Here is a 15,974-nt window from a genome sequence, read left to right on the forward strand (position 1 = left end):
CATCCATCTGCCCATCATTTTACTAGATAAACATTTAAGGAAGATACGTTAAATAAAGTTTTGCTCAAATTGCCAGCATTTTGCTAAGAAGTCTAAGGTATAAAAATGGATGACGTACGTTCCCTGTCCATAAGGAACTTACAGTGTAGTAAAAGAGATCTGGTTAAAGAAGAATTCTAAACCTATACACCAAGAGGTATAACCAAAGCAGGTGTAAGAAGCTGCAGAAGCACATGGCATCTCGGGGGTTGTAGGGAAGACATTTTGGAGGGGTGATGTTTGAACTAGATCTTGAAGGATGAATTGTTTTCCAAAACACACTATTAGTAGAAGTAGCAGCATAAGAAATACCAGAGACGGGAGCAATCTCTAGGTTGTAGAGCTTTTCACATGTTATTCTCTCCCTCTAGGAAGTCTCCCTTCTCCACCCCCCACCTACTTATCATGTCAGTCTCCTCAGGGACTTCTCATGGAGCACAGCTTCTCATGGAGCTTCTCATGGAGCTCTCATGGAGCTCTCTCATTAGGTCACATCCATCTACTCTTAACTGTAACAGCATCACATACCTTTCCTCTATAACTCTTATCGGAGTTGAAATTGGCCAATAGGATAAGTGATCATTTGAATAAAGTCTGCCTCCTTACTAGAATGTAAGGTCTTAAACTAGCAGGAGCTCTGTCTATATTGACTCACTATTACATCCTTTTTTTTTTTTTTTTTTAGCACAATGTATAACGCATAGTAGGCATTCCATAGATAGGGTTAAATAGAAGGTGGATGGATAGATGGGAGGATTGGTGCATGGCTGTGGCAGCAGGAAAGGGTACAGAGAAGAAAGGAGCTAGTAATGAGACTGGAGATATTTTTCCGTGACCAAGTAAAAAAAGAATCTCTTTTATTTTTCTTCTTCCTCTTCTTCTCCAGCTACTCCTTTACCAAGCCAGTTCCTTTTATTTTAAAAAAAAGGACATTTGGTTTCCTTTAGTAGTCTTTATATGTAATGTGAGAAAGAACTTAGGGAACAGAGCCCACAGACAAATCTTCTAAGGCCCGGAAAGAGCAAAGGGTTTTATCCTTCAGTTGTTTGTGCCTCTCTGCTTTAAGACGCATGTGGTAACGTATTCATGATGGCAGTCAGGCGGCAGCATCACACCTGTGCTCACAGCCATGTGCATGTGTACCCGCAGCTGAGTACAGCTCTCTCTGTTCTTGGCTCTACCTTGCTAAAATCTTTTTTAGACCCTAATAGGGCAGGGATGAAATGGCATCATGAGTTGGGGGCACAAACACTGTGAATTTGGAGCATAGATGCAAGAGACGGGGATGCCACATAGGATGGACTCCTTGTGAACTTGGCTCTCCCCATAAAAAACCCACAAAGGGGTTTTTCATGGGAGCCCACAAAAAGTCGACGAGCCACTGAGCATTAGAGACCCCCAACCCGAACTTTAATCAAAGGGGCTTCACTTTCATCTGCTTTTTATATTAAAGGGTTACACAACATTACCTTTGATGAGGGGAGGGGTATGTTCATGGCTTTGAGAAATCAGTGGTCTGATTCTGCCTCTTTATTTCACCACTGTGAGTCCTGAGACCCAGAGAAGATAAGCCACTTAGTCAAAACTACCAAGTAACCAACCAGTGGCTGAGGTTTGGAAGACTAGAACCCAGGTTTTCTAAAGCCCTGCCAACTGCCTTTCCGCTACACCAGTACGATTACGATCTGTCCCTAAAACATCTTTAAAAGCCAAGTTGTGCCCAGCATTAAACTCCAAGGCGGCTGGGAGACAGAGACGAACTGGATATTGGCCTTGTCTTTGAGGAGCTCACCGTCTTGCACCAACTACAGGTTCACAAGCTGTAGAAGACAGCATGCTAAGTGTTCAGATGGGAAATGCAAGTGCTGGGGGGTTGCAGAGACCCCTGACTTTCCCCTAAGATGACTCTGGGTTCAGATCAGTAATAATTTTACTCCATCATCTTTTCCTCATCTTTCAAGCATCACAGAGTTGGAGGAGCACAGGGAAGAAAAGAAAGAAATCAACATATGCTAGGTATAGCCTAGAAGGGTAAAAATAAATGAGAAACCAACTTAGATTGAAATCACTACTCTGCCTCTGCCAGTTGCTCTTGGCCAAGTCCCTTTCCTGCTCTGAGCCTCAGGGTCTTCATGTGTGAAGTGGGAAGAGCAATGCCTACCTTACTTGTTTTATTTGAGAACAAAAGAAGAAAGCAAACATGGAAAGTGTGTGACATCAAGTACATCTGTACTCCTGTGTTAGCGAAGAAAGCACCCGTAATCATACACCAGCCATCATGCCAAGTTCCTAGGGATTCTTCCGTTCAGTCTTTACAATTCTTGAGTAGTTTACATTCAGCTTCCTAATATATTTGCATATGTATTTATTGTAAATTATGTTTGTAGTTACCTGCTACCAGGGAAAGTGGGGGAAAGGGGGCTCAAATTTTCATACCATTTCCTCAAGTGAAATGAGCCCCCTGCTTCAGGAGGGCATAGTGGTCTATCCTGCTGCCTTTGCATACCCAGCATATAAGAGTATGTCTCCTAGCATAACCATAGTTTGGTTGGGAAAAACTTGGCTAGATAAGAGTCTTTAAAAATGGTAGAAGTGGGCTTCCCTGGTGGCACAGTGGTTAAGAATCTGCCTGCCAATGCAGGGGACACGGGTTCGAGCCCTGGTCCGGAAGGATCCCACATGCCGCAGAGCAACTAAGCCCGTGCGCCACAGCTACTGAGCCTGCACTCTAGAGCCTGTGAGCCACAGCTACCAAAGCCCGTGCTCCTAGAGTCCGTGCTCTGCAACAAGAGAAGCCCACGTGCAGCAATGAAGACCCAAAACAGCCAAAAAAAAAAAAAAAGTTAGGACTGGTAGTTTGTCCAAAAGGGTATAGGGATTTGAAGCCAGGTAGGCTGACTGTGGAGGTTTGTGAGAAGATGAGATACAGCTAAATATCTACAGAGGCCAGCCCCCGTTTACTCCAGCATGCTAACCAGGCCTCCTTTCCTTCCTGCCTCTCTCCTCATGTACAGCCCTTCATGGGAGACAATTACTGTGATGCCATCAACAACCGAGCTTTCTGCAACTATGACGGTGGGGACTGCTGCGCTTCGACGGTGAAAACCAAAAAGGTAGGCCAGTGCGCCCCGCTCTGCAGCCACCTACGCAGGCCTCTCCAGCTTACTGGTCCAGGATCACCCCTACGTGCTGGACAACCCGTTGCCCTGGTTGTGTCAGCACTCACCTACAAGCTTTATTGTATTACGTTCCATGGTATTTTTCATTCTTTTAGTCAGTAGTTGAGCTAGTATCATGTGCTAATCCCTGAACTAGATGTGGAGGTTCATGGATAATCTTTGTAGATGTAGTCCCTTTGCCTCAAAGCTTAGAGTCAGCTATGGAAGCAGACAAACTAAAGTGCAACACTTTTTAAAGGAAAGGACAGAGTTCTCTGAGGGCCCAGGCAAAGGGCTGGAGAAAGCTCTGCAGAGGGATCTGCATCAATGCTGAAACTTGAGGTATGAGGAGAAGGGGCAGACAGGTGGCCAGGAAAAGTGTCTGGGGCAGGAGACCGGCGTGTAAAATCCTAGAGAGAACACACACGTTCAGGGGGTATGGCGAAAGTCTAGGGGAAGAGGGAAGATGGGAGACTCCCAGCGAGGTCAGTTACGGCCTTTAAGCATTTTATAATCTCTTCTGTTGTTTACACCTGTAGAATTAGGGGGTGTGGTCTTGGTTGCCATTGTCTTCCTTAGGGTATTAGGATGTTACAGGAGTGATTTAAGTATTTATAGTGAAACTGGAACATCCAGCTGAGATGCATCTCACCCACCCACAGAAGAGTGGCAACCTCCACTTTCCTCCTGATGAGAGCTGGGACCAGAGTTTGGGGCCCGAGCCGAGAGTTGGGAGAGAGGTGGCCAACCTGGCCAATGTGAGTTGAAAAGTATTTCCTGTGACAAACGAGCTCACGGGGAGCTACTTCTTCTTTCTTTTCTTTTCTTTTCACATCTTTATTGGAATATAATTGCTTTACAATGTTCTGTTAGTTGCTACTGTATAACACAGTGAATCAGCTATACGTATACATATATCCCGATATCCCCTCCATCTTGTGTCTCCCTCCCACCCTCCCTATCCCACCCCTCTAGGTGGTCACAAAACACTGAGCTGATCTCCCTGTGCTCTGCAGCTGCTTCCCACTAGCTATCTATTTTATGTTTGGTAGTGTATATATGTGTATGCCACTCTCTCACTTCATCTCAGCTTACCCTTCCCCCGCCCCATGTCCTCAAGTCCATTCTCAAGTATGTCTGTGTCTTTATTCCTGTCATGCCCCTAGGTTCTTCAGGACTTTATTTTTTTGTTAGATTCCATATATATGTGTTAGCATACTGTATTTGTTTTCCTCTTTCTGACTTACTTCACTCTGTATGACAGACTCTAGGTCCACCCACCTCACTATAAATGACTCAATTTCATTTCTTTTTATGGCTGAGTAATATTCCACTGTATATATGTGCCACATCTTCTTTATCGATTCATCTGTTGATGAACACTTAGGTTGCTTCCATGTCCTCGCTATTGTAAATAGAGCTGCAATGAACATTGTGGTACATGACTCTTTTTGAATTATGGTTTTCTCAGGGTATATGCCCAGTAGTGGGATTGCTGGGTTGTATGGTAGTTCTATTTTTAGTTTTTTAAGGAACCTCCATACTGTTCTCCATAGTGGCTGTATTAACTTACATTCCCACCAACAGTGCAAGAGGATTCCCTTTTCTCCACACCCTCTCCAGCATTTATTGTCTGTAGATTTTTTGATGATGGCCATTCTGACTGCTGTGAGGTGATACCTCATTGTAGTTTTGATGTGCATTTCTCTAATGGTTAGTGATGTTGAGCATCCTTTCATGTGTTTGTTGGCAATCTATATCTTCTTTGGAGAAATGTCTGTTTAGGTCTTCTGCCCCCTTTTGGATTGGGTTTGTTTTTTGACGTTGAGCTGCATGAGCTGCTTGTAAATTTTGGAGATTAATCCTTTGTCAGTTGCTTCATTTGCAAATATTTTCTCCCATTCTGAGGGTTGCCTTTTCGTCTTGTTTATGGTTTCCTTTGCTGTGCAAAAGCTTTTAAGTTTCATTGGTCCCATTTATTTATTTTTGTTTTTATTTCCATTTCTCTGGGAGGTGGGTCAAAAAGGATCTTGCTGTGATTTATGTCATAGAGTGTTCTGCCAGTGTTTCCCTCTAAGAGTTTGATAGTGTCTGGCCTTACATTTAGGTCTTTAATCCATTTTGAGTATATTTTTGTATATGGTGTTAGGGCGTGTTCTCATTTCGTTCTTTTATGTGTAGCTGTGCAGTTTTCCCAGCACCACTTATTGAAGAGTCTGTCTTTTCTCCATTGTATACTCTTGCCTCCTTTATCAAAAATAAGGTGACTATATGTGCATGGGTTTATCTCTGGGCTTTCTATACTGTTCCATTGATCTATATTTCTGTTTTTGTGCCAGTACTATACTGTCTTGATTACTGTGGCTTTGTAGTATAGTCTGAAGTCCAGGAGCCTGATTCCTCCAGCTCTGTTTTTCTTGCTCAAGATTGCTTTGGCTATTCGGGGTCTTTTGTGTTTCCATACAAATTGTGAGACTTTTTGTTCTAGTTCTGTGAAAAATGCCATTGGTAGTTTGATAAGGATTGCATTGAATCCGTAGATTGCTTTGGGTAGTAGTCATTTTCACAATGTTGATTCTTCCACTCCAAGAACATGGTATATCTCTCCCTATGTTTGTATCATCCTTAATTTCTTTCATCAGTGTCTTATTGTTTTCTGCATACAGGTCTTTTGTCTCCTTAGGTAGGTTTATTCCTAGGTATTTTATTCTTTTTGTTGCATTGGTAAATGAGCGTGTTTCCTTAATTTCCCTTTCAGATTTTTCATCATTAGTGTATAGGAATGCAAGAGATTTCTGTGCAGTAATTTTGTATCCTGCTACTTCACCAAATTCACTGATTAGCCCTATTAGTTTTCTGTTAGCATCTTTAGGATTCTCCATGTATAGCATCATGTCATCTGCAAACAGTGACAGCTTTACTTCTTCTTTTCTGATTTGGATTCCTTTTATTTCGTTTTCTTCTCTGAATGCTCTGGCTGAAAGTTCCAAAACTGTGTTGAATAATAGTGGTGAGAGTGGACAACCTTGTCTTGTTCCTGATCTTAGTGGAAATGGTTTCAGTTTTTCACCATTGAGGATGATGTTGGCTGTGGGTTTGTCATATATGGCCTTTATTATGTTGAGGTAAGTTCCCTCTATGCCTACATTCTGGAGGGTTTTTATCATAAATGGGTGTTGAATTTTGTTGAAAGCTTTTTCTGCATCTATTGAGATGACCATATGGTTTTTCTCCTTCAGTTTGTTAATATGGTTTATCACATTAATTGATTTGCGTATATTGAAGAATCCCTGCATTCCTGGCATAAACCCCACTTGATCATGTGTATGATCCTTTTAATGTGCTATTGGATTCTGTTTGCTAGTATTTTGTTGAGGATTTTTGCATCTGTGTTCATCAGTGACATTGCCCTATAGTTTTCTTTCTTTGTGACATCTTTCTCTGGTTTTGGTATCAGGGTGATGGTGGCCTCGTAGAATCAGTTTGGGAGAGATCCTCCCTCTGCTATATTTTGGAAGAGTTTGAGAAGGATAGGTGTTAGCTGTTCTCTAAATGTTTGATAGAGTTCGCCTGTGAAGCCCTCTGGTCTTGGGCTTTTGTTTGTTGGAAGATTTTTAATCACAGTCTCAATTTCAGTGCTTGGGATTGGTCTGTTTATATTTTCTATTTCTTCTTGGTTCACTCTCAGAATGTTGTGCTTTTCTAAGACTTTGTTCATTTCTTCCTGGTGTCCATTTTATTGGCATATAGTTGCTTGTAGTAATCTCTCATGATCCTTTTTATTTCTGCAGTGTCAGTTGTTACTTCTCCTTTTCCATTTCTAATTCTATTGATTTAAGTCTTCTCCCTTTTTTTCTTGATGAGTCTGGCTAATGGTTTATCAATTTTGTTTATCTTCTCAAAGAACCAGCTTTTAGTTTTATTGATCTTTGCTATTGTTTCCTTCATTTCTTTTTCATTTATTTATGATTTCTTTCCTTCTGCTAACTTTGAGTTTTTGTTGTTCTTTCTCTAATTGCTTTAGGTGTAAGGTTAGTTTGTTTATTTGAGATGTTTGTTTCTTGAGGTAGGATTGTACTGCTATACACTTCCCTGTTAGAACTGCTTTTGCTGCATCACATAGCTTTTGCGGTGTCGTGTTTTCCTTGTCATTTGTTTTTAGGTATTTTTTGATTTCCTCTTTGATTTCTTTAGTGATCTCTTGGTTATGTAGTAGTGTATTGTTTAGCCTTCATGTGTTTGCATTTTTTACAGGTGTTTTCCTTTAATTGATATCTAGTCTCATAGTGTTGTGGTCAGAAAAGATATTTGATACAATTTCAATTTTCTTAAATTTACCAAGGCTTGATTTGTGACCCAAGATGTGATCTATCCTGGAGAACGTTCCATGAGCACTTGAGAAGAAAGTGTATTCTGTTGGTTTTGGATGCAAAGTCCTTTAAATATCAATTAAGTCCATCTTATTTAATGTATTATTTAAAGCTTGTGTTTCCTTATTTATTTTCATTTTGGATCATCTGTCCATTGGTGAAATTGGGGTGTTAAAGTTCCCTACTATGATTGTGTTACTGTAAATTTCTCCCTTTTATGGCTGTTAGCATTTGCCTTATGTATTGAGGTGCTCCTATGTTGGGTGGATAAATATTTACAATTGTTATGTCTTCTTCTTGGATTGATCCCTTGATCATTATGTAGTGTCCTTGTCTCTTGTAATAGTCTCTATTTTAAAGTCTATCTTGTCTGATATGAGAATTGCTACTCCAGCTTTCTTTTATTTTCCATTTGCATGGAATATCTTTTTCCATCACCTCACTTTCAGTCTGTATGTGTCCCTAGGTCTGAAGTGGGTCTCCTGTAGACATCACATATACGGGTCTTGTTTTTGTATCCATTCAGCGAGCCTGTGTCTTTTGGTTGGAGCATTTAATCCATTTACATTTAAGGTAGTTATTGATATGTATGTTCCTATTACTATTTTCTTAATTGTTTGGGGTTTGTTATTGTAGGTGTTTTCCTTCTCTTCTTGTGTTTCCTGCCTGGAGAAGTTCCTTTAGCATTTGTTGTAAAGCTAGTTTGGTGGTGCTGAATTCTCTTAACTTCTGCTTGTCTGTAAAGGTTTTAATTTCTCTGTTGAATCTGAATGAGATCCTTGCTGGGTAGAGTAATCTTGGTTGTAGGTTTTTCCCTATCATCACTTTAAATATGTCCTGCTACTCCCTTCTGGCTTGCAGAGTTTCTGCTGAAAGATCAGCTGTTAATCTTATGGGGATTCCCTTTTGTGTTGTTTGTTGTTTTTCCTTTGCTGCTTTTAATATTTTTTCTTTGTATTTAATTTTTGATAGTTTGATTAATATGTGTCTTGGCGTGTTTCCCCTTGGATTTTTCCTATATGGGACTCACTGTACTTCCTGCCCTTGATTGACTATTTCCTTTCCCATATTTGGGATTTTCAACTATAATCTCTTCTAATATTTTCAGTCCCTTTCTTTTTCTCTTCTTCTTCTGGGACCCCTATAATTCGAATGTTGGTGCCTGTAATGTTGTCCCAGAGGTCTCTGAGACTGTTCTCAATTCTTTCATTCTTTTTTCTTTATTCTGCTTGTGTTAGTTATTTCCACTATTTTATCTTCCAGGTCACTTATCCATTCTTCTGCCTCAGTTATTCTGCTGTTGATTCCTTGCAGAGGATTTTAAATTTCATTTATTGTGTTGTTCATCATTGTTTGTTTGCTCTTTAGTTCTTCTAGGTCCTTGGTTAAACGTTTCTTGTATTTTCTCCATTCTATTTCCAAGATTTTGGATCATCTTTACTATCATTCCTCTGAATTCTTTTTCAGGTAGACCGCCTCTTTCCTCTACATTTGTTTGGTCTGGTGGGTTTTTACCTTGCTCCTTCATCTGCTGTGTGTTTCTCTGTCTTCTCATTTTGCTTAACTTACTGTGTTTGGGGTCTCCTTTTCACAGGCTGCAGGTTTGTAGTTCCCATTGTTTACAGTGTCTGCCCCCAGTGAGTAAGGTTAGTTTCAGTGGGTTGTGTAGGCTTCCTGGTAGAGGGGACTGGTGCCTGTGCTCTGGTGGATGAGGCTGGATCTTTTCTTTGTGGTGGGCAGGACTGCATCCAGTGGTGTGTTTTGGGGTGTCTGTGATCTTATTATGATTTTAGGCAGCCTCTCTGCTAATGGGTGGAGTTGTGTTCCTGTCTTACTAGTTGTTTGGCATAGGGTGTCCAGCAGTGTAGCTTGCTGGTCGTTGAGTGGAGCTGGGTCTTAGCGTTGAGATGGAGATCTCTGGGAGAGCTTTCACCATTTGATATTATGTGGAGCCAGGAGGTCTCTGGTGGACCAATGTCCTGAACTTGGCTCTCCCACCTCAGAGACACAGGCCTGAGCACCAAGACCCTGTCAGTCACACAGCTCGAGCACCAAGACCCAGTCAGCCACACAGCTTAGAAGAAAAGGGAGAAAAAAAAAGTTTTTAAAATAAAAATTATTTACAATTAAAAAGTTTAAAAGTAATAAAAAAAAAGAAAGAGCAACCAAACCAAAAAACAAATCCAAAAATGATAACAAGTGCTAAAAAGTATACAAAAAAATCCCAAAAAAACAACAGACAGAATCCTAGGACAAATGGTAGAAGCAAAGCTGTACAGACAAAATCACACAAAGAAGCATACACATACACACTCACAAAAAGAGAAAAAGGAAAAAAAAAAAAATATATATATATATATATATATATATAAAAGGAGGAAGAGAGCAACCAAATCAGTAAACAAATCTACCAATGATAATAAACTCTAAATACTAAACTAAGATAAATGTAAAACCAGAAACAAATTAGATGCAGAAAGCAAACCCCAAGTCTACAGTAGCTCCCAAAGTCCACTGCCTCAGTTTTGGGATGATTCGTTGTCTATTCAGGTATTCCAGAGATGCAGGGTACGTCAAGTTGATTGTGGAGATTTAATCTGCTGCTCCTGAGGCTGCTGGGAGAGATTTCTCTTTCTCTTCTTTGTTCGCACAGCTCCCAGGGGTTCAGCTTTGTATTTGGCTCCGCCTCTGCGTGTAGGTCGCCCAAGGGCGTCTGTTCCTGCCCAGACAGGACAGGGTTAAAGGAGCAGCTGATTAGGGGGCTCTCGCTCACTCAGGCCGGGGGGAGGGAGGGGTACGGAATGCGGGGCGAGCCTGCAGCAGCAGAGGCTGGCATGCTGTTGCACCAGCCTGAGGCGCCATGTGTTCTCCCGGGGAAGTTGTCCCTGGATCACAGGACCCTGGCAGTGGCGGGCTGCACAGGCTCCCAGGAGGGGAGGTGTGGATAGGGATCTGTGCTTGCACACAGGCTTCTTGGTGGCGGCAGCAACAGCCTTAGCGTGTCATGCCCATGTCTGGTGTCCGTGCTGGTAGCCGCGGCTCGCACCCGTCTCTGGAGCTTGTTTAGGTGGTGCTCTGAATCCCCTCTCCTTGCACACCCCGAAACAATGGTCTCTTGACTTTTCGGCAGGTCCAGACTTTTTCCTGGACTCCCTCCCAGCTAGCCGTGGCGCACTAGCCCCTTCAGGCTGTGTCCATGCAGCCAACCGCAGTCCTCTCCCTGGGATCTGACCTCTGAAGCCCAAGCCTCAGCTCCCAGCCTCCGCCCACCCTGGCGATTGAGCAGACAAGCCTCTCGGGCTAGTGAGTGCTAGTCGGTACCGATCCTCTGTGCAGGAATCTCTCTGCTTTGCCCTTTGCACCCATTGCTGCACTCTCCTCTGTGGCTCCGAAGCTTCCCCCCCACCCCATCCCCCCGCTCCCCGTCTCCACCAGTGAAGGGGCTTCCTAGTGTGTGGAAACTTTTCCTCCGTCACAGCTCCCTCCCAGTGGTACAGGTCCTGTCCCTATTCTTTTGTCTCTGTTTTTTTCTTTTTTCTTTTGCCCCACCCAGGTATGCGGGGAGTTTCTTGCCTTTTGGGAAGTCTGAGGTCTTCTGCCAGCATTCAGTAGGTGTTCTGTAGGAGTTGTTCCACATGTAGATGTATTTCTGATGTATTTGTGGGGAGGAAGGTGATCTTCACGTCTTACTTCTCCATCATCTTGAAGGTCTCTGAACTATTTCTATTTTTATATTCATATATATTCTAAGCTGAAAAAACATTTGATCTTATCTCTCATTTTAAAGAGGGGAAACTGGTTTTGAGATGTGAAGGGCAAAGAATCGCAGTCATTTTGGCTACAGAGCTCTGTGATGATCTAGTCCAAACTTTTCGTTTCCTTAATGGGGGCTCTGAGGCCCGTAAAGGAGGAATGATTTGTCCAAGGTAGCATAGTGAGTGATAGAAATAGAGCAAGGTTCCTGGCTTCCTATCCTAGTCCCTTTATACTGTAGTGTCCTTAAGAGAATTTGTTCCTTCAAGAAAGATGCTCTGATTCTAAAATACAGGGGTGAACAGGGCAAGATCCAAGAAACACACTCAAGTTGGAGAACTGTTACTGTATCTCCTGGTTGGCTCCAGGCTTCTTTAGTTGCATTTTTTGCTGTACATAGTTAGTATACTTAGTATATGGTTGTGATGTACAATAATTTATGTAATCATTTATCTCCAACTTTGATTTTAACTTTTATTTCATTTTCTCACAATGATAATGATGCTGATGAACATCTTTACACGGAAATACTTTATAGCTGTAATTATTCATTTATAACTGATTCTTGGAATTAACATGAGTAGGATAAAAGGTGTGAGCATTTTTGTAATATTTTAATTTTATTGACAAGGTTGATTTACAAGGTTGTATTAGTTTCAGGTGTACAGCAAAGCAATTCAGTTATACATATACATATATTCATTCTTTTTTAGATTTTCTCATATACGTTATCACAGAATATTGCATAGAGTTCCCTGTGCTATACAGTAGGTCCTTGTTGGTTATCTATCTTATATATAGTAATGTGTGTGTGTTCATCCCAAGCTCCTGATTTATCCCTCCCCCCCACATTTCACCTTTGGTAGCCATAAGTTGGCTTTCAATATTTGTAAGTCTGTTGATGTTTTGTAAATAAGTTCATTTGTATCTTTCAAAATTAGATTCCACATATGAATGATATCATGATATTTGTCTTTCTCTCTCTGACTTCACTTAGTTCTATAGGTCCATCCATATTGCTGCAAATGGCATTAGTTCATTCTTTTTTATGGCTGAGTAATATTCCATTGTATATATGTACCACATCTTCTTTATCCATTCCTCTGTCAATGAACATTTAGGTTGCTTCCATGTCTTGGCTATTGTAAATAGTGCTGCAATGAAAATTGGGGTGCATGTACCCTTTCAGATTATGGTTTTCTTCAGCTATATGCCCAGGAGTAGGATTGCTGGATCATATGATAGTTCTATTTTTAATTTTTTTTAAGGAACTTCCATACTGTTCTCCATAGTGGTTGTACCAATTTATATTCCCACCAACAGTATAGGAGGGTTCCCTTTTCTCCACACCTTCTCCAGCATTTATTTTTTGTAGACTTTTTGATGATAGCCATTCTGACCAGTGTGAGGATACCTCATTGTAGTTTTGATTTGCATTTCTCTGATAATTAGTAATGTTGAGCATCTTTTCATGTGCTTTTTGGCCATCAGTATGTCTTCTTTGGAGAACTATCTATTTAGCTCTTCTGCCCATTTTTTGATTGGGTTGTTTGTTTTTTTGACATAGAGCTGCATGAGCTGCTTGTATATTTTGGAGATTGATCCCTTGTCAGTCGCTTCGTTTGCAAATATTTTCCCCCATTCTGTGGGTTGTCTTTTCGTTTCATTTATGGTTTCCTTTGCTGTGCAGAAGCTTTTAAGTTTAATTAGGTCCCATTTATTTTTGTTTTTATTTTCATTACTCTAGGTGGACCTAAAAAGATCTTGCTGCGATTTATGTCAAGGAGTGTTCTTCCCATGTTGTCCTCTACGAGTTTTATAGTGTCCGGTCTTACGTTTAGGTCTTTAACCCATTTTGAGTTTACTTTTGTGTATGGTGTTAGGGAGTGTTCTAATTTCATTCTTTTACATATAGCTGTCCAGTTTTCCCAGCGCCACTTATTGAAGAGACTGTCTTTCCTCCATTATATAGTCTTGCCTCCTTTGTCGTAGATTAATTGACCAAAGGTGTGTGAATTTACTTTTGGGCTTTCTATCCCATTCTGTTGATCTGTATTTCTGTTTTTGTGTCTGTACCATACTGTTTTGATGACTGTAGCTTTGTAGTATAGTATGAAGTCAGGGAGCCTGATTCCTCCAGCTCCATTTTTCTTTCTGAGGGTTGCTTTGGCTATTTGGTGTTTCCATATAAATGTAAAAAAAACAAAACAATTTTGTTCTACTTGTGTGAAAAATGCCATTGGTAATTTGAGAGGGATTGCACTGAATCTGTAGATTGCCTTCGGTAGTATAGTCATTTTGGATATATTGATCCTCCCAATCCAAGCACGTGGTATATTCTTCCATCTGTTTGTGTCCTCTCTGATTTCTTTCATCAGCGTCTTATAGCTTTTAGAGTAGAGGTCTTTTGTTTCCTTCGGTAGGTTTATTCCTAGGTATTTTATTCTTTTTGGTGCAATGGTAAATGGGATTGTTTCCTTAATTTCTCTTCCTGAGATTTCATTGTTAGTGTATAGGAATGCGAGAGATATCTGTGTATTAATTTTGTATCCTGCAACTTTACCAAATTCATTGATGAGCTATAGTAGCTTTCTGATAGCATCTTTAGGATTTTCTATGTATAATATCATGTCAACTGCAAACAGTGACAGTTTTACTTCTTCCTTTCCAATTTGGATTCCTGTTATTTCTTTTTCTTCTCTGATTGCCATGGCTAGGACTTCCAAAACTATGTTGAATAGAAGTGGTGACAATGGGCATCCTTGCCTTGTTCCTGATCTTAGAGGGAATGCTTTCAGATTTTCACTGTTGAGAATGATGTTTTCTGTGGGTTTGTCATATATAGCCTTTATTATGTTAAGTTTCCTCTATTCCCACTTTTCTGGAGAGCTTGATCATAAATGGGTGTTAAATTTTGTCAAAAGCTTTTTCTGCATCTATTGAGATGATCATATGGTTTTTATACTTCAGTCTGTTAATGTGGTGTATCACACTGATTGATTTGTGGATATTGAAGAATTCTTGCATCCCTGGGATAAATCCCACTTGATCCCGGTGTATGATCCTTTTAATGTATTGTTGGATTCGGTTTGTATTTTGTTGAGTATTTTTGCGTCTATGTTCATCAGTGATATCGGCCCGTAATTTTCTTTTTTGGTGGTATCTTTGTCTGAGTTTGGTATCAGGGTGATGGTGGCCTCATAGAATAAGCTTTGGAGTGTTCCTTCCTCTGCAGTTTTTTTGGAAGAGTTTCAGAATAATAGGTGTTAATTCTTCTCTAAATGTTTGATAGAATTTGCCTGTGAAGCTATCTGGTCCTGGACTTCTGTGTGTTGGAAGTTTTTTAATCACTGTTTCAATTTCAGTACTTGTGATTGGTCTGTTCATATTTTCTGTTTCTTCCTGGTTCAGTCTTAGAAGGTTGTAGCTTTATAAGAATTTATCCATTTCTTCTAGGCTGTCCATTTTATTGCCATATAGTTGCTTGTAGTAGTCTCTTATGCCCCTTTGTATTTCTGTGGTGTCAGTTGTAACTTCTTTTTCATTTCTAATTTATTGATTTGAGTCCTCTCCTTTTTTTTCTTGATGAGTCTGGCTAAAGGTTTATCAATTTTGTTTATCATCTTCTCAAAGAATCAGCGTTTAGTTTCACTGATCTTTGCTATTGTTTTCTTCATCTGTATTTCATTTATTTCTGCTCTGATCTTTATGATTTCTTTCCTTCTACTTACTTTGGGTTTTGCTTGTCCCTCTTTCTGTAGTTAATTTAGGTGTAAGGTTAGGTTGTTCACTTGAGATTTTTCTTGTTTCCTGAGGTAAGATTGTATTGCTCTAAACCTCTCTCCTAGAACTGCTTTTACTGCATCCAAAGGTTTTGCACCGTTGTGTTATGTTGTCGTTTGTCTCTAGGTATTTTTTTTTAATTTCCTCTTTGATTTCTCCAGTGATCCATTGGTTGTTTAGTAACGTATTGTTTAGCTTCCATGTGTTTGTGTTTTTTACAGGTTTTTTCCCTGTACTTGATTTCTAATCCAGTAGTGTTGTGGTTGGAAAAGATGCTTGATATGATTTCTTAAATTTACCAAGGCTTAATTTGTGGCCCAAAATGTTATCTATCCTGGGGAATCGTCCATGAGCACTTGAGAAGAAAGTGTATTTTGCTGCTTTCAGATGGAATGTTCCATAAATATCAATTAAGTCCATTTGTTCTAATATGTGTCATTTAAGGCCTGTGCTTCCTTATTGATTTTCTGTCCGGATGATCTGTCCATTGATGAGAGTGGGGTATTAAAGTCCCCCACTATTACTGTGTTACTGTTGATTTCTCCTTTTATGGCTGTTAGCACTGGCTTATATACTGAGGTGCTCCTTTGTTGGGTGCATATATATTTACAATTGTTATATCTTCTTCTTAGATTGATCCCTTGATCATTATGTAGTGTCCTTCTTTGTCTCTTGTAACAGTCTTTAAAGTCTATTTTGTCTGATATGAGTACTGCTACTCCAGCTTTCTTTTGATTTCCATTTGCATGGAATACCTTTTTCCATCCCCTCACTTTCAGTCTGTATGTGTCCCTAGGTCTGAAGTGTACAGGTTTTGGTTTTACATCCATTCAGCCAGTCTGTGTCTTTTGGTTGGAGCATTTAATCCATT

The 15,974-nt window shown here is 40.3% G+C and overlaps 1 protein-coding gene across 4 annotated transcripts in view; it reads left to right on the plus strand.

Moving 5' to 3' along the window:
* Positions 1-15,974, plus strand: part of PAPPA (pappalysin 1) — a gene marked incomplete at its 5' end in the record, with an annotated part of 543,378 nt that overhangs the window by 508,196 nt on the left and 19,208 nt on the right. For all 4 annotated transcript variants that reach the window (XM_079927208.1, XM_079927210.1, XM_079927209.1 and 1 more), the window contains one exon: positions 3,054-3,152. In XM_079927208.1, the coding sequence (XP_079783334.1) occupies positions 3,054-3,152 (99 nt within the window). The remainder of the gene's footprint in view (positions 1-3,053; positions 3,153-15,974) is intronic.

The sequence above is a fragment of the Stenella coeruleoalba genome, assembly GCF_951394435.1.
Source record: "Stenella coeruleoalba genome assembly, chromosome: 7".
Lineage (NCBI taxonomy): Eukaryota > Metazoa > Chordata > Mammalia > Artiodactyla > Delphinidae > Stenella > Stenella coeruleoalba.